General features: G+C 41.5%; 1 protein-coding gene across 2 annotated transcripts; it reads left to right on the forward strand.

The window, feature by feature from the left end:
* Nucleotides 1-1,450: 1,450 nt before the first annotated feature.
* RAB20 (RAB20, member RAS oncogene family) lies at nt 1,451-23,176 on the forward strand. 2 transcript variants are annotated; one of them, XM_042868349.1, is made up of 2 exons: nt 1,451-1,682; nt 22,099-23,176. In XM_042868349.1, exons 1-2 carry the CDS (start codon nt 1,511-1,513, stop codon nt 22,617-22,619), a joined length of 693 nt encoding a protein of 230 aa, XP_042724283.1. In that variant the 5' UTR covers nt 1,451-1,510; the 3' UTR covers nt 22,620-23,176. The 2 variants fall into 2 exon arrangements, with proteins under 2 accessions (XP_042724283.1, XP_042724284.1); XM_042868350.1 differs by lacking the exon at nt 1,451-1,682 and adding an exon at nt 17,830-18,182.
* The last annotated feature ends 261 nt before the right edge of the window (nt 23,177-23,437 follow it).

Consider the following 23,437-nt stretch of genomic DNA (forward strand, 5'->3'; position numbering starts at 1 on the left):
CTCTTATTTTTTCCCCAAATATTGTCACCCAAGCTCTGTTATTATCTATATTGCATTACAGTGTATCATGAGCTATTTGACTTGAACAACACACGACTTAAATTCTCCACTGGAGACTGGAAAGCATTCTTACGGGGCACTGTGCTGGGTCTTGTGAACCTGTTCTCCCCAGGCCAGTGGAAGGACTTTACAACCTGACCTCAGGAACACTTCTGCATACTGGGAACATGCACACATTACCAGCTTTTTCTCCTAAATCCTCCCAGAGATCTGAAACAATGTGCAGTATTATCTGACCCTATTGCAGCCTATTATTTGGGGCAAATTCCTATGAAACAGGGACGAGCCTTGAAGCAAGCATGGAAAGTGGATAGCAGCATGGTAAGGTGCATCCCTGGCTCAGCCAGTCATGTGCTGTGATGCCTGGCCCATTGTGCTGCCTCAATCTGTAGTCTCCTTTATCTAGGCTGTAGTGAACGTACAAAAGTAACACACTGCCATTGCTGGGAGCTGCTGGTGACACAGGAATCCTTACTCCGACTGACTCCTGTTAGCCTGAAACACACAAACTCAAAAGCACAGGGACACAGGTCTCTGTTTAAAGACACTGCAGAAAACATCCGCTAAGGGCATCGTGCTCTTTTTATAGTACACACTACTTATTATTAACTAAAAAAATGTTGTTGCACCTGTTTTCTGCCCTAACTTTTCTGTACTGCCATAAGAAGCTACTGATATCTGTTCTCAACACAACAAAGAGCTACATTTCAGCAGTGCCTCACTAGCAACTCACCTTGCTCAAATACGGAGATGATTGCTTTAAGTGCTCCAAATGCCATGACTTAGTAGCGGAAGCAGCGCTGTAAATCAGTAATTTATTTATTTATTTATTTATTTATTTTTTATTACGTGGACAGTAAATGAATGCATGAGGTAGGAGTTACAGCCAGGATCCCTCTGCTGGTACGGGCTCCCTGCTTTCTCTTTCTGCATGGGTGCTTGCCATTCGAAAGAGCGGCACCAAGAGGTGATCAGCAGCCGATCGATTCGTAACTCTGCTACCTACTCTGACAGCTGCTTCCCCTCCCCGCTCCCCCAGCCCCACCACGTCCCGTCAGGAAGTTTTCCCGAGCTGCCGGCAGGAGGAGGGCCGGTTCAGGAGGGGCCGGCTGGCTCTGTGGGGATGCGGTAGCTGCAGCTGTGCCCCCGGGCTGGAGCGGGGCTGACTTACGGCACCCGGCCGAAAGCCTGCGGGACGACGCGACCCCCCTGCCGCGCCGAGCCTGAGGCCCAGGGCCACGCAGCTCCCGCCCGGGTCCCTCCCCCTGGCGCCGGCCGGGGGAGGGGAGGAGCGGGGCCGGGCCGGGCCGGGCCGGGGGGAGTGGGAGGAGCAGCGGGGGCGGCCGCGCAGTGGGGCCGGATCGAGGCGGCGGCTCCGGAGGAGCGCCGAGTTGGTGCTGCCCGCGGCGGGGCCGCCTTCGTCCCGCCGCTTCCGGGGCCCGGCGGCGCGATGAAGAAGCCGGACGGGAAGGTGGTGCTGCTGGGGGACATGAACGTGGGTAAGACTTCGCTGCTGCACCGCTACATGGAGCGGCGCTTCCAGGACACCGTCAGCACGGTCGGCGGCGCTTTCTACCTGAAGCAGTGGGGGCCGTACAACATCTCCATCTGGGACACGGCAGGTGGGCCGAGGGGCTGTGTGGGCGGGTCGGGCTTTCTCTCGTGCGAGACCAAGGCTTGGCGAGGCTGCAGGGGCAGGGGCTGAGCCCCGCTGCCCGCCCGGGACGATTCCTCAGCGCCAAGTGATGCGTTCTGCAGCCCCGCCGTGTTCCGTGTGCCTTTCGGGACGCCGAGGAGCGAAGTTCTCTCGCTGTGTCACTTCGTGTCACAATCTAGTCCAACATGGCTTTTCCTGTGCCAGGAATTGAGAAGGAGGAAGAGGGGGGAGCGAAACTGCTGAAGAGTTGCGTGGAGACTTCTTGGAGGGCGAGGAGGAGATGCGTAGGAGATCTGGCTACTTTGGCTTTACTTTTTGCATTTCTTAATCTATTACTGTGATGAAAACACATCAGTAGTTCTACCTGAGACCTGTCTCACCAAGAGGATTTCCCTTTGCTGATCTTTTTATTTTTATGTTTATCTCACGTCTATAATTGCAATGTATTACTATATAACATAACTGAGGCTGAAACAGGAACCTGGAGGAGCCCTAGAGCTGCATCTTAGCCAGCCAGATGAAGCACCCAGGTGGCTCCCACCTTGGAGTGCTAGGTCAGAGATGGTCACTTACTGGTGGTCTGGGTTCCCTCACGCCCCATCCTGAGAGCTCCTGCTGTTTCCCTATCCTCAGCAGGACTTCTGAATCCGCATAGGCAGAGCCAGTTGAAAAACATCCAGCACTGGGAGCACCATCATGCGTGGTCCCGCTCTCCTCTCTGGTTGGGGATTAGTGTTGAGCTTGGTGTCCTCTCCCTCACCTCCCAAAGGTGCTGTCTCTTGGGTGGTCTCACTGTTGACTTGTGCTCCTGCAGAAGGGTGGAAGTTCTAGAAATAAAAGATCAAAGATTAGAAATGCTTTAGCACCACAATATGACAGAATTACAGTTCAACATTTGCACCTTTCTTATCTTCTTGAATACGGAGTGCCAACGCCAGATGTCTGTCTTAACCCTGCAGTGCCCTAGCAGTCCTTTACTCTTACTTGTACACAGAGCAGTTGAGAACATTAGGACTAGGAAATGAGGGGGTGCTTGGCTGTAACTGCTGCATTAACTCTGTGCTCCAGCGAAATGCAGTCATACAAGGTTAACTGTACTTGGATATACTTTGTTTCTTGTACTAAGGGACATGGTTTATTGGGGAAATATTGGTGGTAGGTGGGCAGTTGGACTGGAGGATCTTGGAGGTCTTTTCCAACCTTTGTTATTCTGTGAGTGCATGGTCTAATTTTTATACTCTGTGTTGTATTCTGTATGTGAATGTCATGGTTGTCTTTTGATAAGAGAAAAGAAAACCAAATAATGTTATTTTGAGCCCCCTTACCTCCGTGGAAGTCATCTGTATTTTATGTTCTGTTTGGACGGTTGTTATTCTGACATGGATTAGGCATTTGGCTATAACGGGGTAAACATTGATACAATATAATGTTTTTTCTTTTTTTAACAGTATTGGACTTCATAAAATAGAATCATAGAATCATTGAGGTTGGAAAAGACCGCTTGAGTGATAGACGAGTTTATCCACAGTAAAGGTGATAGATTGTGGGTTAAGTGTATGTGGATATTAGTACTACAACAGTTCAAGTGCTGATCTGAATTGTTTAAAATATGTATCAGTTATACTCATCACTGTTGATCTTGCATTACTTCTTGATTTATTATTCAGAAATATCTCTCATTTTTTCCAGAAATGATTAAAACTGTAGGCTAAAAGGTTTAGAGTGTATGTTGCAGTATTGTTACTGCTCAGTAAGCCATGGAAATGTGCATGTTCTGCCAAGTTAAGTCTGAAAAGCAAATGAGCTATTCTAGGTGGGAGTCTTCTCCTGGCTCTATGTTCACACCCACCTTATCCTGGAAAGATCAGCTTCTTAGTCTAATCTAAATCTTTCATATTCTTATCCTCAAGCCTTGTAAAATGGGCGTGCAGAAGTTGTCAGACTTGATTTTATTTTATTTTTTTAATGTAAATTCTAGCAGCAAGTAATTTGACATTTCCAGTTTTCCAATCTGATGATTAGGAAAAGTCATTTGGATATTGCATCCAACTCAAGGAGGCAAACAAGCTGTACGTGGAAAAATACCTGAGAGAGGTGTTATTTGCTTTGTTCTTGACACTCTTTCTAGCCACCCGCTCTTGGCTGTTTTCTCCATTGTCGGAGGTTTGGCTAGATGGCCTTGTGTCTGACCCAGTGTGGCTGCTGTTGTTTTCTTGGAGCAGATGCTACAAATTATGTTTTGTTTGAGTCAGTTAATTCAAAGGAATTTAGAAAGCCAAACCAAACAAAACTATGTGCTTAAACTATACGAAAACCAACCAAACAAAAAACAGAGTAACTGTGAATCTTTGGTGCGTTTTAGAGGACAATTCTGCTAGATACAGACCTTGTCACTGAGGCACACAAGTGTATGCTTTGAGACTTTCCTAGTGGCATGACTGAAAAAATAATTTTCATAACCAAGAAACGTCAGCAACAACATCAGCCAGAATAACTTCCTCCTGCGAAACAACCGGAGGTTGGAGACTCAAGGATGTCCAAGGATGTGCGTGTGTATGTATGTGTATGTATATATGTTTATATATAGCAATAACAACTTCTAGACAGTGCTGACAGCAGTTGTGTAGTAACCCAAAACTTCCTGCTGGGCATCAGAGGCGTGCAGCACTGAGCTAGTATGTAGCCTTTTATCTCTGGTACTGCAAACGCATCCTGAAGTTCTGCTGGTCTCAGCCTTGCTTCACTTTTAAAAGTGCATGGACTGTAGGAATAACAATTTATGGGAGTGTTTGGGATTTTTAGGTGTATTTTCTGATGCCTTAATATTTCAAAAAGAACTTGTGTGTATGTTAGTTTTCAGTCTCATTAACTTTACGCTTGTTCATCGGATATATTAGCGATGGTCCTGGAGGCAAGGTTTCTTAACTGTTAGTGATCAGCGTCTCCTGTTCTAGTCCCGTGGAACGAAGCAGCAGACCAGTAATTTAATCACAAGTATGCCATAAAACTCACTTTGTGATTGAAATGATTGTGTTTTAAGACAGAAGTTGCCTTTTGAATTTACCAGCAGAGTCATGCAGCGTGATAATGAGGAAACATAAAGGTTAACTGGAAAAGCAAGCCTCATTTATTTTCCTCCTCTCATCTTAATCTAGCTGTCTGAATGGGAGAATTGATTTGACTTTTCTTCTGTCAGTATTCAGCTATCAGAGAGGTGGAGTTGAACTGTAGTGGTCTAGTTCCTCCCTTGCTCAGTCTTTGTGCCTCTTGACTTTGGCTTTTCTTTCTGTGTAGCCGTATGCTTCCTTCTGCACGTTTTTCTCCCAGGGAGCAGGTGACTGATGAAGTTCTTAGGAGGAACGTAGGTTGGCATATGACTCACTCATTTGGAGTACAGGGTTAGCCCAGATAGTTTGGTCTCACTTCTGCTCCAGAGGCTAGATTTACTTGGTGTGAACAACTTGAAAATTGTAGGTAAGAAGGAAACGTGGTCCTCTGTCATGATGAAACAAAACAGTAGAATTAAAACATGTCTTTTCTTTACAGGGAAGAAGATTGATAGTAGCCACTCTGTTGAATGTTCTGCTGTTTCTCACTTTTGGAGATGGAGGGCTATAGTGGGAGAGAAGAAACTACAGATGAGGTGGTTTATCAAAGCCTGAGATGACCCTGAGGCAGGAGAAAGGCCTTGCTGTGCGGGGGGTAGGGTGATAGAGTAGCAGTTGAGATTGGATCTTGATCAATATGCGATGAGGTATGTTGGAGGAGGTTGTTTGGAAGGATTTAGAAGACAGCACCTCAAAAAATATCTTGAGCATCACGGGTCTTTTAGTGAGGAGTACTGCTCTATATCTAGAACTTACGAAACAGGTTCAGAAGCCGGAATAAAGGCTTAGCTTTTAGGACATCCATAGAAGCATAGTTCTGTTGTTGTGAAACATTGCACTAAGGCATTTAGTAAAAATTTAGAAATGCCTTGTCACAAGGAACTGCGGGGGGAAAAAACAAAAACATCATGAAATGGGAGATAAAATTTGCACATTTTGTTTACTCAGATATGGCTATCTCACTTTATTGAAGAAGGAATTTTGCTTCTAGTGTTTCTTTTTAGAACAGACTCTTGAGTGGCAAGTCGTTGAGGAGGGTAAACCATTTGTTTTGTTTATTGTGTTTGATTCAGGCCAAGATGAATGTCGTGTATGAACCTCTGTGGTAGCTGCTGTATTCAGGCTCCCACATTAAATCCATGCTTTGCATGTGGTATTTAATAATAGCAGGCAATGTGACTCCACTGGTCTAGCCAAAGTGGGAGATGACTTTATGGTTCAAGAAGACTCTTCAAATCCTATCAGTAACATGATACTGATACACTTTGTTCCTGGCTAAAGCTGTATGGTGTTATGCCATGACATTGCTCATTCATCAAGCCATAGCTGAGGTTTGCAGTGTTGGAGTCCTTGGTACCATCTCGACTTCTGTAACAAAAGATGTTATCTATTTTTTCTAACTTGTGCTGAAGTGAGGCCTGAGTGTTAGAGAACAACTATGTATTTATGTCCAGTCTGTGGTGCATGGCCTGTGTTCTTGTTTTTATGTGAAAATTTTGTTTCTTGGCTTTATGTTATGTATGAGTTTGTACAAGCCCATGTTTTAAAGCCCCAGATCCCAGGTTGGAGCAATACGAGAATCTTCATAATGAAGAGCTTGTGTCTCTGGCATTGCATCCTTCCTTCCCTGCTTAATGAAGCAAGAAGTGCATTTTCCAAACATCTCTGTCAAAACTGACTTGATAGCTGAAATGTTACTTTAAGTAATGACTGTCTGCTTCATAACAATACCGACAAAATCTGTGAAAGTGGTGTAAGAGAGTAATGGCTAGTCAGGCAATGGAAGTGAAATTGCACATGTATGGAAATACATGTTCCTGGTGAATCAGAAGTACGGTGGGAGAAACTGGAGAAAATTTTGGAAGGATGGCCACAAACTGAATTATTTGCTTCAGTAAATTTGTCTGCTAGTTGGGTATGTACAAAGGCTTAAATAGGTATTCTGTGCAATAAAGCAAATTACTAATGCCCTATTACACTCTTCATTTTGAGCTTAATATCGGTCATCTGCATACCTGAGCTGCCTCTTTCAACAATTTTAGAGTGGAAGGAAGGACACGGGGATGAAACATTATGGGATGCTTTTTTTTCTGCTTGCATTATTCTCTCTTCAGCTGGATAAACTGTAGTTTGTTGTAACATACAGGTGAACGTGCATCATTTGTATGGTTCTTATTATTTCCGAGGTACCAGGCACCAAAATGAAAAACAAATATTTATTTAAAATTAGTATTGCATGTTTAGGTGCCTGAACTTGGACAGTCTGGATTGTGTCATCGTCCATTGACTGTGTAGGCTTCTGTTCTTTCCTTCAGAAGGAAGGAGGCAGTGGGTGCTCAAAATAGTGGGTAGGCAACTTGTTAGTTCAGAGCTTTCCAATTACTTTGAGCATGGTACAGGATAGGCAATGAGCTGTTAGTTGTGTAGCTTTCCAATTTGAGTGTTTGTGTATGTTGAGTGGTCGTCTTGATTCACCTATGCTTAGGTACACGTTATGGTGCACAAACCTCAAAGCTAGGGAGACTCTCAGTCAGTTCCACACTGCTTTGGCCGAGCTGCTCCTGGTAGTTGAACTAATTTGTGTATTTTCACTTCACACTTCACAGTGACATACCATAATTCAGTTGTCTGGTGCACGACAGTTGTTTGGTCTTGCGTTGAAGCCTGTAGCCATGTGAGCTTCCAGGAGATTTTTCCTGTGGCATTCTTTCACTGCTGAACTGAAGGTGAACTTGGTCATTCCTTGTCTGGGTCATGCTGTAGTGTTGCAAAACATCTAGACAAGAAACCTTTGTTTGCGTCTCTGTACCGAGTTACTGAGTTTGTGGTGGATACTTCTGGAGCTGTTAGAAATTATGGAATAAAGTCATTTTTGTCTCCCAAGTCTGACTGATTAGACTTCTTCCGGGGAACATTGTGTAGAACATCCTGAGATTAGATCATTAGGTGTCAAACTTGTGATAAATTACTTTCTCTGCTTTGCTTGTGTTACACTGTGTAACTTCACATGCAGATGTAGGGTTCCAGAAAATGAGACTTGAAATTGGTGATTAAACTTAGTTCACCTGAGGGGTAGTGCTGAGAGCAGAGGTGGTCAAAGGGTTAGAGGGTTCCCCTCTAAATTTGACCAAACTGTCAATGCAAATAAATTGTCAGGCTTCAGCACAGGAGATTGAGGATAGTATCTCTTAGGACAGCCAACTCAATAAGCATATACCAGATTTTTCTAATGTTACTAAGCTATTTTGGTATGGAAAAAAACTAATCCAGGAAAGAACTTCTTAATATTCTTTTTAAGGGGAGATAGATCATTAGATGTGAATGAATATTCAGCTGTATCTGTCCCATCTCTTAGGAAACAGACTAGAGTTGAAATGGGCTCTGCATGGGCCATCCAGGAGCTAGTTGTGGAAGGACTCTACTGACAGCATAGACACCTCTCTGAGCTCCAGTGTAATACTGTTTTATGTATATAATGCAAAAAGACAAAATGTCTATTTGAGCTTTTTCTTTTCTGCAAGTTGGACTGGTTTGGTCTGGGTGATCCTGTGGGTCTTTTCCAGTCTTGGTGATTCTATGATTCTAAGTTCTTCAGAGCAAAAATACATCTCAAACTAGTTTGTAACATGGTGGGAATTTCATGTGCAGGATTCTGGGAGAATTGTTCATAACTTTCAATACTAAAAGAGATTACAGTAAGAACTGTCTTCTTGTGAATTAAGGCTTCTGTGCTTTCAGGTTCTTTCTGTTTGTTAGCAGTGAGATCCCTCTTCTCCCCACCATTTCAGCTCTTTCAAATTCTTCTTTTTTTCTATCATGAAAAAAACTCATCATATCCTCAAGTATAGAGAATACCATTTTTCTTTTTATCTGGTCTGCAGGTTAATGAGTTTCAGATTGGAATAATTTTGTTCAGTAACAATTAAGTATCTGGTATAAATACTTCTCCCTGTTCTCTCAGCCTCTCCTGTCCTCAGCTGATCTAATGGCATTTCTTTCTGTAGTTCATTATATGATTTAGTATTCCTAACCACATTTTTTATACTTAAATGCAAAAACACAGAGAAAAGGTGTTTTCCAGCCATCCAGCTGCTCTTGTGTACTTTGTTTTAAAAGGAATGGTTTTCAGTACTGCTGAAATAGCAAGGACATATTTGTTTTACCATTTGCAGCTGATGACTGCCTAAGAACTTTCAGTCATATAAATTATTCATCTGTAGATGTTTAAATATTTGAGATTTTATTCTTCTCTTAATTATATTTGTAAAGCAAAGGATGACTTAGGCTTTCAGGCAAATGTTGTTCCTGTAAAAATGTTAAGTAGACATCTCAAAGTAAAAGCTTGTTAGGAGAGGCAAGGTAAATGAAGTGTAATGCACCTCATGAAGAAAAAGTTACATGCATCGAAACAGCCTTTAAAAGCAAAGAAATGTCTAAAACGTGTATTAATTCCATTACATGGAAACAACCAACTCTGGATACCTGCTTACGGTCACGTTCTCAGTCCACTGAACGACAGCAATGTAAAAACGTGCACACCTGGTGTTGTGCCCTTGTTGAATTGACCTTCATGGAGCTCTCCTCCCGTGTCCCCAGGGGTTTGGGCTGCCCGACTTCCCTGTCTGGCTGCACCTTGCGACACTTTATGCTGTGGAAGTTCTCAAAGTTCACTTTCTGTTCTTCAAAGTGATGTCTGTCATCTGCGTGTACAAATCGTGTTACAAGCTAGAAAGAAAGAGGGTTTTTGGTTATACTGCAGGGTTTTTAGTTTGTTATTTGGTTCCATTTCTTCTGCTGCCTTTTGCTCTCAAAGAAAGCAAACATTTTGGTTCTTTAAAAAAAATTAAAATACAAAAACAACTGAGACGTGACAGAATCTATAGTGGTAAAAACAACCACAAAACAAGCAAAGAGAGCTCTACACAGTTGAGTCATCACCTTCTAAGCTTTGTAAAAGGGATCGTTAAATCTCTTGGGTCACTGCAAGTGGGACACATTTTAAAAAATAACTGGTAAAATGAGGCTTTTTTCTTTTTTTTTTTTTTTTTTTTTTTAAATCCTCTCTGAGAAGCTGTTACAGGCTGTTGCTTACTAAAATAGATAAATAAATAAATCTTTAGTGATACTGAAAACACTTTGGACTGCTCACTCCTCTCTGGCCCCTGCCCATATCACAGAATCACAGAATGGCCAGGGTTGGAAGGGACCTCAAGGATCATGAATCTCCAACCCCCTGCCACATGCATGGCCACCAACCTCCCCATGTAATACTAGACCAGGCTGCCCAGGGCCCCATCCAACCTGGCCTTGAATACCTCCATATAATTACTTGTTATTTTTATGAGGAGGAACGAGCATTCTATCAGGCTTCCATAGGCCGTCAGCTTTCCCTCCCACAGCAGATAGCTGTATGTATCATGCTCCTATTGTTCTCCTTATCTCCTTTCCACTTTAAGCAATGGATGCCATTCCCATGTCACTCTGCTCAATTTCTTGGTTTCTATTAAACATTGGAAGTCCAGTGGCAGTGGACCAGATGTTGCCTTCTCTCCTTGACCTACAGATGCTGCCTCATCTTCTTTAAAGTGGAAAAAAAAGTTTTTAGTGTTAGTGTTACTCCCATTGTGCCAGGTTGGGTAAGATTAATGAGGCAAAATCAATTTTTACTGTGTCTGTTTTACACTTTTTGTTTCTTTAACTAATGTCTTCACACAGTGAGTATTAAATATGCTGCTAAGAATGCAGGCTGAGAAGCCTGAAGTGGAACTGGCAGGAAGAAATGCTGGAAATGCAAAGCCACATCTTCATCTTTGCCAGCATGTGTTCTGAGAGCAGAAGCCCTGAGGCCTGTGATAAAGGTTATCTGAATGTGGTCAGCCTCTCCCATGGGAGCCAGGAGGCAGCTGTCTGGTACAGTCCTGTTTTTAATGCTTGCTGAGGACAGGCTTTTGGGTCAGTGGGATTTCTGTTTCTGACGAGCAGCAGCTATCCAGAGAACAGCCGGTGAGAAAGACTGCAGCTGAACTTAAGCTGGTTGTGATTGTGATGGGTAGGAGCAGTTGTAGTTTTCTTGAGGATACATTCTGCATGAATGAGTTGTGTATGGTCTTTGTTGAGAATCTGCCTATAAATGAATTGATATTGGAACAAATAATTAAAAATGTGACTATTGAGTGAGACTAGGTTCATGTCCCTTGTTACTAATATGATAAAAAAGTTGATTTTTATTTGCTTTCCATAATCTGTATCTTTCATTCTACTTCTACCCATCTAGCAAGGCTTTAGTGTTTTTCAAATTGCTAGCAAAGGCTGGCTTAAAAAATTGTAGAATCATAGAATGGCTTAGATTGGAAAAGACCTCCAAGATCGTCTGGTTCCATCCTCCTACCATGGGCAGGGTTGTCAACCACTGAAACAGTAAATAAAATCAATCTGAGTGTCAGAAACCAGGAGCTAATATACAGTTATCTAGTACAGCAGGATTTAATTTCACCTGAAATAAGAGGTAATATCAAGTATGTGCTGGAGCAGACCATCTTTGGGTGCCTGCTGTTGATCTGATAAGCATGGCTTCCTCATGTGGCTCAGACGATTGTCTTAATCATTATGCATGCAGGAATTATTTCTCAGTGTTATAACATGTGGTGCAGAGGGTCACCTCTGACAAAAAGAAATGGCAGCCCCCAAATGAGATTTTTTAAATGAATCCTGATCTCAATTTTTTTTCAGAATTTTAATGAGATATATATATATATATCTCATTAATATATATATATATATCTCATTTATATATATATATATATATATATTTTTTTTTTTCCCCCAGTGGCGAACAGTGGTAACTACTGGAATTCAGCTGCTGTCTTGCACTGTTTGATTCTAAAAGCTTGTTCATTTGGAAATATTTTAGCCCTCTTCTTCCTTTGTTACCTAATCCCCATGAATTTGGAAATGTATAGGTAGGATAAAAGGTTTATGGAAGTAATGCTTGAGGTATTAGTACCTCATACAGGTACTATCCAGGTAAGATTTAGTAAGTAATTTCATCTCCAAAAGGAACAGCCAATGTATTCAGGGCAAAAGCATCCCTTTCCAAATGCTGCAGGGTGCCAGTGTCTGTCCCAAACAAAGCCATGCTGTCCTTAATTAAGATGTTTGTTAAGTTTATGGTATTTCCTCACTCAAACAATGGTATGATGTATCATATTGTAGTGACTTGGTGTGTATGTAATTGCTCTCCAAAAAAAAACCCCAAAACAACAATCAAAGAACTTTGAGGGGAATTTAGAAGATTAAAAAGCAGGTTGTAAAAAGAACTAAGGCGAAAGCAAAATATCTAGTGAGGAGGCTGAATGACCTAAGTAAACTTAAAACAGGAATAAAAATGAAGAAAAATAGGAAGCATTTCCCATCTGTGAGGGAACAGGCAGACGCTCACTTGCTAACTGTCTTCCCAGAGAACTTTACAGGGGTTCAGAGGGCTTTTTGGTGTAATTTAGGGAGGGTGATCTCAATTAACCCCACCCATCTCTGTTTTTTGTTTTAAATATCACACCTGTATCAATGTTTGCTTGAGTGAATTGCAAGCTGAGTTGACTTGCTCCTTGTTGAGCAATATGAAATACCCAACGTGTGTGGAGTGACCTCTGGGGCCCTGAGCTGTGCTGAAACAAACCCAGCCTTCCATTCCTGCCTGAGCTAAGGACCAGCTCTCCTTTTGGAGAGCAAACACCGAGAGGGATTGTGGATTCTGAAGATCTTCTGTCTGCAGATAAGGAGTCAGTACCAAACTCTGCACATAGAGGTGGGATTATTTGTAGTGACTTCCTCTGCGGGAAGGAGTCATAGGGGAAAAAGGATCAGTTTTCTGGTACTGGAAAGGAAAACAAGCTGCTTTTGGAGTTAGTCCTGTGGCAAATGAATTGCTTTTCTGCAGGAGTGACGTTTCTTTGAGGTGACAGAGTGGTGCTTCAGAGGGTATTAAGGGGGAAGGGCTTCTTGCACAACCCAGGGCTGAGTCTTGCATGGCTGGGGTGGTTCCACACCCCCCTCACTGGCCTTGTTTCCTTCACTAAGCAATAGCTGACTGTGAAGCAGTTAAGGAGTCTATGCTATTGCTTCCCACAGAGCTCTTCCAAAGTAAATCCTAAGTGTGCTGTGTGTGGGTTTTTGTTTTTGTTTTCCTCCTGATGGTTTGCTTTTAATCAAGCCTTTCCTTAAGAAGGTCATCTGCCAAATAACCAGTCCTTTTCTTTTTTTTTTGAAGTAGCAATTATAAATCGTCTTTTAAACATAAAGGAATATTACATTGGTGCTTACAGTTCACTTACTCGAAGTCAAATTTCTAGCTTCAACCTTGCTCTCTTCGTCATGTTTCAGTTTAGCTGCACAGCAGCTTCATAATTTTCATTCTCAAGTGCTCTACCACAGTTTCAGCAGGGTGGTGCTGATGTTAGATTTCAGCTGGAGTTGGTATTCCCTTTTGACTGCAATGATATTGTTGCAAAAAATCTGGCATTGCCTCCTTTCTTTTGCCAGATTTCCATGTTAAGCTGAAAAGTCTTCCTCTGAAGACTTCCTCCCATTTTTGTAGGGAAATAGAGAAATACCAGGGACTTTTTTTTTTTCTTGTCTGTGTTGCAGATACAGTCAAGATATGTTTGCTGGGCCAACAGGGCAAGGCCAATTCTATTTTTCATTTACAAGGCACTTTACTTCCAGACAGCTAAAAATACATGAGCTGCTCAGTGTTTCTGCAGTTCTTTCTTTCATTTTAAAGCTAAATACAGATCAAAAGAATTAAATCAAATGAGGGGCTTGAGGTAAAAAGTAAGTTTTGTCTAGCTAAATGAAAAAGTTACTTGCAGCAGTGTCAGTGGGATTTTTTACTGCAAATAGGGCTTATTTTGCAAGGCTACCCAAAGTTATTTTTGGCAAAAAGCATGCTAGATACCATGGTAAAGAACGTTCTTCTATGTAATGTTTTGTGCTATAGTAACACGTGATTTAAACGTAAGTCTTTGGATAGAAAGCATATGTAAAATTGATCTGTCTGTGGCGACTTTGCTTTTGAAATTGAAGTTCTTGTGAGATCAGAAGCTTGGACTTAGCTATATTAATAGAAAGCTAAGTTTTCATTTACTCTCACCAGCAAGAAAAATAATTTTGTGTGTATGCAACAGAAGAGATTCCGTTGTGCCCTAGAAAGGTTTAAGTTAATTCCTGGTCTAAATCTTTTACTGAATAGAGATCTTCTCTGATAGTGTTTATCCTTCTTTTTGTAAGAGCTGTGCAGTCCCTTTGGCTGGTGAAGGCATTTCTGATTCGATATCCAAGTGTGCACTTAATCCAAAGGCACTCAACTTGTAAGCCTCTGTACAAAATAGGCAGTCTAAACAAATGCATATGGCTGCACATGAAGGTAGACTGATTGCCAAGCTAGATTTTGTTCAGGCAACAGTATGTGTTTGTTACAAGGTCCACTGACCTGGCAACAGATGGCCAACTGAGCCTTTGATATTTTGTGGTGTCCTGGAGCCCAAGAACTGTTCTGAGAAGTTTATAAAGTGTAGAGGGCAATGAAAGCTGTGAAGGATTCAAGTGACTACATAGCCTTAGTGATGCTGTTCTGTGGTCTTGGTTGAAGAGTAATACAGGAAGGTACTTTTTTTTTTTTTTTTTTTTTTTTTTTTGGGAGAGGGTATTTCCTGAATTTCTCATAGAAATTCAGCCTGAAAGCTGAAATATAGCAGATTAATTTGTGGGATATTAACTTCTCTGGCTGGTTTATGAAATACAAATTCTTCCTCCATCACAGGGTGAGGGCTAAGTGAAAATCTATCATCATTGTTATGCAGGAGACTCAAATGAGGATTACAGTTGCTTATCTCTGACTTTACTCTGTGAATCCTTTTCGTTCCTCTCTCCTTTGTTAGCTCCATCTCCTCCTTCCTATAAACGTGTACAACAGGTCTGTCTTTGGGAACCAGTAAATGGAAGTCTTCATTGCCAGTTACAGAGTGAAAATTCTCAAGGCTGAAGTGGAACAGTTCCAGGCTGAAACTGAGTGATATGACTAGTACAAGAATTGAGAAGGTGACTGAGTGATGTTTATTATATCTGAGGTGTGGATGAGAGGATTTGATCAGCTCTTTTAATACTTCTGTGACTTGGTGTGCTCCGAGGGATATAATAGTGGATTGAGCTGCACAGATGTTAGCAGCTAGGCACCCGCTTTTAGTTTAGCTGCCTTTAGATTACGAAGCTTTTACTTAAAATCACATTTCTTCCAAACTGTCACACTGTTAACTGTCAAAAAAAAAAAAAAAAAAAAAAACCCAACCCAAAACAAAACAAAAAAACATAGACAGAAAGCAAGCAAACCGAAACAGAAAAATCCAGAAGACTTAGCAACAACCCAAAGCAGACTTTTACCCATTGCTTTCAGATGTGGATTCTTCAAAGGCTTGCTGTGAGTTAAGCTCATGTCTTTTGAGTCATTTCTTTAGCATAACAGAAAAATTGTTGTGACGAGGCATTCATTTTGGAGCTTCTGCTAGTGAGTATCCAGGAGAGATAACCTCGGGGGCTAGTAAATAAAAATAACCCTCTAGCAAAAGTTACCGTTTCTTTTCTTTTTTGATATTTTCATTAAATGGATTTTTGTGAGTGCTCTTTTGTCGTAACAAGAAGTCATCCTCAGCCCAAACTCAGATGATCTTTAAAACTCAGTAGATCATTAACTGGCTCCTTAGGGCCCTTGGCATGTGACTCAGAGTGCGCTATGCGGACGTGGTTCTTGAGTAACTTTCCACTGCGCTATTTGCCCTAACAGTAAAAGGCCCATTTAAGTGAACTTCTTTGGAAGAATTGTTCTATGTGAATTGTGCCACTTCTGAAATGCTAATCAAATTGATGCTTTAATAGCCATTAAGCAGTTCAAACTGCTTGACCGGCTGGGGCATTCTAGTCATGAGGAGGAAGTGCAGTTCTCAGAAAGACGAGAAGGCTGGTGACAGTTCCCTAGCTAGTGAGGGCTGTCATGGGGGGGGCTGTGCTATTATCACTCTATGTGCATGTAGTAAAAAAGGAAACAAAGCCAAAATACAGTTATGAGCAGTTTTTCCTGATGGAAACTGTAAGAACAGAAACAAATTAATTACAGTTGCTGCTACTGTTTGTTTTAGCTTGCTTGTAAGGTGACTTTCCTGTTTAAAAGGCTGGGAATAAACTTGAATTTCTAAAGGAATATAAGAAGTGCTAAAATTAGAAAATTATTAATCCTCTTAAGAGAAGGTTCCTATTTTAGAAGGTAGGTGACATGGCTACAATTTTAGGGCAAAATCTTTTACCTGTTTCATATTTGACCATGTCTTCTGAAACCCATGCAGCAGAACTTATTTATGGTGTACCAGTTATTTTTGGTTTAGCTATTATATTTAAAGAGAAGGAAGAAGTAGGCAAAGAAATCAGGTTATAGCTGTTTTCCATTAGATGAATTAATATTCTTCAGTTAGAGGATGTACTGAACGGCACCAGCTCTCTCAGCTTGTCCTCATAGGAGGGGTGTTCCATCCCTTGAAATCATTTTGGTTACCGTTACTGTAGCAATAAATAACACTTATTCAATTGTTCTGTGCCCTTGTTAGTAATAGATGGAAGCAGTCAATACGTCTTAACTGATCCTAACCTCTCTGCAGAATAATGACAGTGTAATGTAAATAAGAGAAAAACAGAATGCAGTTGTACACCTATCATTTTCATACACTTTTTAATGTAAGAATTCATGAGTGAGTTCATCAGTATTTCAGCTGAGCATGGGCGTCTCTGAAGCACAGAGGAATGGTTGCAATTTTCTTTTTCTTGAACCTGCAAAGAACAGGCAAATAGGGAACCAAAACTTACCATTCATTTTCCTAACAGTTCTTTTGAATATAGTCAGCCGGTAAGAATTATTTTTGGTGTGTCCATGATGCCGAGTTAAGAAACACTACACCTGTAAGCTCCAAAGGGGCTGCACAAATCCTTCCCACTGCAACCAGAGCCTTTCCTTGGCAGCATCTCCAAGCTGCCGTGCTGATTCTTGATGCGAGGGCAAGGTGCACTCAGGACTGTTCAGCCTTCTCTCTTGCAGCAGATCAACTAATAAGCCCCAGGTTACAGGGAGGGAGCCCAACTCTGAGCTGTTGCTTAGATGCAATCACACCTTGAACATTCTTAACTTGCCATCTCTGAATGCCTCAGGGTGACTGTGGCTGTAAAGCCTCATGTGCTGACTTTCTAATGCTGGACCTCATGTTCTAAGTCATTAAAGTGTGAAAAGAGCTTAGTAAAGGCCAGACACCGATAATGGTGCCTTTCTGCTCTTGCAGAAAGTGAAGGTGTTTTTTTTTTTCTGGTAGTTGCAAACTAGAATTCACACAGCAGTCAATGGCTGCTGTGCAGAAAGGTAGCTTTACAGGCCTAAAATGATTTGTTTTTATAGAGTGGGGATGTTTGCAGGATATTTGGAACCTCAGACTCCATCAGAATTTGACGTGTTTGTCCTTTAAGTCAAAAACATGGAGCATAGAATCATAGAATATCTCAGGTTGGAAGGGTCCAATAAGGATCATTGTATCCAGTCCATGTGGAGATTTATGGGATGAGGGTGACTCTTTTTGCCCTTTTAAGTCTTTCTTTAATATGAGACAGATACTTGACGTAGCAATTAGAATAAGATACATTTGGAGATGCAGTAGGCTTTTCCCAGTCATGTACTACATTGAGATCTCTTCCTTGGCTGTTTGGTTTTGGTGAGTTTTCTTCAGAATTATTGAATTATTTTCCTTTGTTCTTTGTGCACATAACCAACGCAGCTGTTATTTTCTTCTTCCCTGCGTAACTCTTTCTACTTTACAAGATGAAAGTGAAACCCTTTGGGTATTAAGATCTGTACTTTCCAATGTTTAAATTATGTTCTTTTTTGGCCAAGATATCCATAACTTAATAACTTAAATAGTAGCTCCTGAAGTAGGACGCAGTTCACACCTCAAACATTAATTAATTTCTGAGCAATGAGAGCTAACAAAATAAATGTGTCTTGATTTTCAGTAGAGCTTGAGGTCTGTTGTGTTCTGAAGCTTCCACGTACACAATTATGTTCTATAATATAACACTGTGAATGTATTCTGCTAGGTGAAGGCGGAGCTTAAATGAATGTTCTGGTTACTCAGTGTTCAGTGGCATCATGTTTTTGTTCTGCTTTGTTTTTTTTCTTCCCCAAAGACTTTTATTCTGTAGGGAATTTTGTCTGGGAGCAAACCCAAATGTTGGCATTTCAAATGGATTTGGAAGTCATGTATTCGGACAGCTTCTGGGTATGTAAAAATTGAGCTATCTGGTGTTTTCAGACTTATTTGTTTCCACTAATTCCTGCTTATGTCCTCCATGTTAATCCTTTGTGATGGAGAGCTTTACTTTTATCCCCAGGTAACCACAAGCACAGTCCAGTTCATCTTAATAAGGATCCTGACTTTAAGGGAGAGATGATAAAGCTGCCTAGAAGGAATAAATTTCACTTCTTGTTCAATACTGAAGGACTTCATCAGTGTTAGAACTCTGCAGTCCAGGTCATTTGTGGGTAGGGGAATTTTCCTGAAACCTTCAAGGACATTATTGCTTGTTTTCTGATAGTCTGCACGTAGCTTGGTGTACATGCACAAACACAGATCTCAGTTTCCCCTAATGTCATGTAAAGGGTCCTAACTTTATTGCTCTATCTGCAAACAGAAGGAAACTTGTTTCTTGGGAAGGATCTTCTTTGTCTAGACTTGTGATCACACGGATGGTCCTGCTGAAGCAACTCAGTGGCATCAGCCTCACCCTTTGGACCTCCCTCTCACTGCAGCTGAATCCTCACTTCTTTCTGGTGCTGTTCTCTGAGCTGTCTTGTGGGTATCATATTTTCTCTTTTTTCTTCTTTTTTTCCTATCTTGGCCATCTCCTTAGGGCACAATTCCTTTCTCACTTTGTACGTGCTCGGATTCACACCCTCCTTGAAAAAAGAATTAGAAATCAAAAGAGAAAGTGTAGCAGATACTGTATGTTTGTGTTATTTCCTCTTGACTTCTACTTGGATTATAATCCTGCTTAAACAACAGTGAAAAGCCTTGAAAGAGATCTGGTCCTATGGACTCTCTCCAAAACTGTCGTGACAATTGTGCACTCTTGTTAATTTTAAGTATAGTACTCATGTGCTTCTACCTTTCCACTTCAGAACTCAGCCTCCTTTCAGACTTTGACATCAGAATAACATCATCACTGTTTTTCAGTGCTTTCTGGAAGACCTTTTTTTTAGCTGTTTCGTATTTGTGTTGTTTTATTCCCTCAAGAGGGAAAGGCTGCTTTGCATTCTTCTCTGTGCTCAATACTGAGAGATTTAGAACTCGTTCTTCCAGTGGAGGATTTCTTGGAACTATGTGTGGGAAGTTGCATTGCTTTAGGAGGTGAAGTTTAAACCTTTGAAGAGGTAGTAGGTGAGAAACGGGTTCAGATCTGTCTGGAGGATATCTTCTGCCCTCCCAAACATCAGCAGCACTTCAGAGACTGCTTGGGCTCTCACCCAAGGAACAGCAGGCAGGGTGCTGCGGGAGGCTGGCTGACCAAGCTTGGGCATCCACCTTTGCTCAAGCAGTCTTTAAATTGAGCCTTGCTCATTTCTCAGCCCCGCCTCTTTCAAGATCTGCTTTTCTCTTCTTTCTCCCACAGGATCCTTATGAACTTTGTGTTACTGAGTCTGGATTTTGAGCTCCTTGGCTGCACTGCTCTGGGGGTGTGATGCCTCTACCACACATAATTGCTGGAAGAGCCTCTGAAATACAAATGGCACTGCGGATAATTATATGCCCATCGGGGTTGTTAAACTGATATAAATAAGGCAAAATGTGAAAATGAAAAATGGAAATTAATTTTAGTTGCTTGGCTTTAAAATCTTCCCTAGTATTCCTTTGTGGTTGATTTGGTTGTACTGCAATTCTTCTGACTGTAAATCATTTTATATAGTTCTGCCTCTCTTTTCTTTTGCTTTTCTTTTTCTGCAGTAGTGAAATTGCTTAATTCTTGGAGTCAGTGTTTACTGTTTAGGTGAGGAGACTGTGTAAAAAGACACCTTGTTGGAGTGAGACCCATTGGTTCCAGACCAAGAAATAACTGACCCTAGGAAAGGGGTGGCTGACTGCTTCAGTAGGGGATTTGGACTTCATGATTCCCAAAGGTCCGTTCTAATTCCGACAATTCTGTGACTGTGCATTAAGATATTTCATGTTAAGGTCTGATGCTATTTTGGCTTTTATTATATTGACTGGCACCTTGAGGAATAGCTGAGGCAGTAATTTAAGTGCTTTGGGCAGTTCTGGGGACATTCTGCCTATAGGGGTGTTCCAGCCTAAGTGCTACAAGTGATGTGTACAAGGAGACTGCAGCAGAAGCGAGTTATGCATTTTTCTGCATGTTTATGTGGATAGTGCTGTGTGGGTGAGTGAGAAAGACTGCCCATAATTCCTCTGATATAATTAATCCCTTATGCAAAGCAAATTCTTCCTTTTGCTTTTTTCCCTCCTTTTCAACAATACGTTAGTTGTAGAAACAGTCAGTCTGTAGTTAAAGTGTAATTGTGTCATAGTTTGTATTATGCTGTGCAAGATTAGATTAGCATACAAATTCTATAAAACAAGCAGTAGGATTGTTCTGCTGTTCAGTTGCTGCAGCAAATGATTTTGGGGGCTGGATTTTATAGCTTAAGCGATTCAAGTGGGAGAATAGGGAGAATATATGTTCCATTGTGGCTTCCAGACCACAGTATAATCGGGATTTTAGGGAAAACTAAGTAGGTCATGGCACAAACTTCTGCTGAAAAATGGCAGGCTTCTAAAGACAGCTGTAGTGCGACTGCACACTACGCACAGATGTGGACATGGCATTAGAGCGAAAAGTGGGAGCAGTGATCTCTGCTACACCCCTATCTTCCTCACCCTTACCAAGCAAGAGCATCTCTTTTCCTTTTTGCCCTCTTTTCTTGTTTCCACTTTTCTGATTAAAGAATTTCTTTTTGCTGGAGGAAAACAAATCAGAAGTTACACAAAATTGCCCAGATGCAGTTCTCCATAAACTTTGCCTAATGCTTTCCTGAAGGCCGTTCATTGAACTTTTGACCGCTGAAATGTCGTGTGACAGTTATTTCCTATTATTCACCATGTAAGGAAGTATTTTAAAGTATTTTAACTGCGTGCATGCTTTTTTGATGGGAGATCCTCATTTCTTTTATGCTACGAGAAAGGAATGGAGACTACACATGAATCTACGGACATCCATTTATACTCTTTTTCAGTCATTCACCAGCCTGAAAGATCCCACTGTTTTTATTCACACAACTGTTTTTGTATTTCTGAGTATCTTTAGCATCTTTATGACTCTTTATGTTTTCCTAATGTACGCTGGCCTGTGTTTTTCAGCATGAATTTCTACCTTTCCCATTCAGCAGTCACTTGCAATGATTTTGCGATGCTGTTGCTCTCAGTAATCAGTAGCTTCCTGCAGAAAAAAAAAAAAAAAGTAACCAAACAATTTCCAGACTTCCTGTAAATGGAGGCCCCGTGTCCAGGTCTTGCTGACACACCAGAAAGCTGTGCTGCCATTCAGCCATGCCTCCTGATTTTTTTATCATCTGCAAACGTGCTGAGTATGCTCTGTCCCTTTATATGGGTCACTGATGGAGATATTAAACAACACTGCAAGAGCCTAAACTCTGCTATCTCATCATTGCTGCAGCCGAGGCTGCCGCCAACTTTCAAAATCTGAGAAGTGAATTGCTAGCTTTGATCCAAGTTTTTTGAACTGAATGTACTTAGAAAGCATGTATCAAGTTTAGTTATGAATTCTAGCAGAATTCAGCACAATAGAACTTATTTTGTGTTTATAATGACTAGATAGGTGAAATGGGACATATGTGGATGTGAGCAGGGTGGTCATTCATGGGGCATAAACTAATGGTTCAATTCTGTTTTTTTTTTTTTCTTCTTGCAATTGTATTTGCTTTTCCACTCTTGCATGGTTGCTCATCTTCAGATTCTGTGCCCTGAATCAGCGTGCATTTTGCTGAGCTGCTCTGTGGCACTGTTGCGCTCTTAAGGAAAAAAAAAAACTTACCATCATGTGGAATTGGCTTGAATTTTCGGAAACTTTTAAACTCTGTTAGTAATGCAGCTTTCTGCACACTAACATTTAAACCTTTTTCAGGCCGGGAACAGTTTCATGGCTTGGGATCGATGTACTGCAGAGGAGCAGCTGCCGTCATCCTGACGTATGACGTGAACAGCCTGCAGAGCCTGGCGGAGCTGGAGGACAGGTTCCTGGCACTGACAGACAGCGCCAGTGCTGACTGCATCTTTGCTATCGTTGGGAATAAAGTGGACCTCAGCGATGACTGTGCTTCGCCACCTGATGAAAACAGACCTGAGAAGGCCGTTGCCGGCTGCAGCTCAAAGGTGCGGAAACAAGTCCGCGTGGAGGATGCGATTGCGCTCTACAAGAAGATACTGAAATACAAAATGCTGGATGAGAAGGATGTTCCAGCAGCTGAGAAAATGTGCTTTGAGACCAGTGCGAAAACAGGATATAAGGTGGACTACCTCTTTGAAACTGTGTTTGACATGGTCGTACCAATAATCGTACGGCAGAAAGCTGAGGGGCCATCGCAGACTGTAGACATTACTGACTACAAACCGGCCAAAAGGACAAAATCTGGGTGTTGTGCCTGAAAGTGATGTGGCAAAAAAAGGGGGAGGGACTGCCCACTGTGGCAAACAGAGGAGCGTTTGCAGCACACCAGAGAGGAAAAAGCAAAGAAAAAATAGACTGTAATGGCTTACAACCCCTAAACAAAACAGAAAAAGCACCACGGAGTTTCCTGAGCATTAAATGTTTCTGAGAAACTCTGTTTATGAGAATGGGAGTGAAATGATGGAGGACGTACCAGTTTCCAAGGGCTTTGAAGGCAACTTCTGTTGGTACATTTGATAGTGACAATCATTTGAACAGTTTAGAAGAAGTCTTATTTTTTAATGACTCGCCACTTCATGTTACGTGAAAACGATCTATTTGTATAATCTATGCAGCTTTCAAATGGTTATCATCTTTTCCCTTGTGATTCTGACTTTGGAGGATAGAATGCACGGTACCTTTTTTATTCTTAAAAAAAGAAAAGAAAATCCAGGTATAATTTATATATGTAGCTAATAAAGAAATTACTGTCAGGTCCAGCATTGTAAGATTCTGAAGCTGTGCTATTAAAATCACTGTGGATATGTACTGTTAATATGGAGCTTTGTTACTGTGAATTCTAATGTGGGCTTTTTTGTCTCCTGTAGCTCTTTTCTGTGGCTAAAGCAGGAGGAATAGGAAAAGAAACTCTCTGTACAATAGAAAGCACACCAAGGAGTGCTAAAGAGGTGCATGGCATCTCTTCTGCCTGCAGTGAAGAGGAGGGGCTAACACTTCATACTGCTCCTAGGGCTTCCCAACCAGAGTCCCACACAGACACTGAATACTGTACATATTTCCAGTTTTGCAGGTTCTT

Source organism: Lagopus leucura, unplaced genomic scaffold, assembly GCF_019238085.1.
Source record: "Lagopus leucura isolate 7727_CA_CO unplaced genomic scaffold, USGS_WTPT01 Super-Scaffold_100001, whole genome shotgun sequence".
NCBI lineage: Eukaryota > Metazoa > Chordata > Aves > Galliformes > Phasianidae > Lagopus > Lagopus leucura.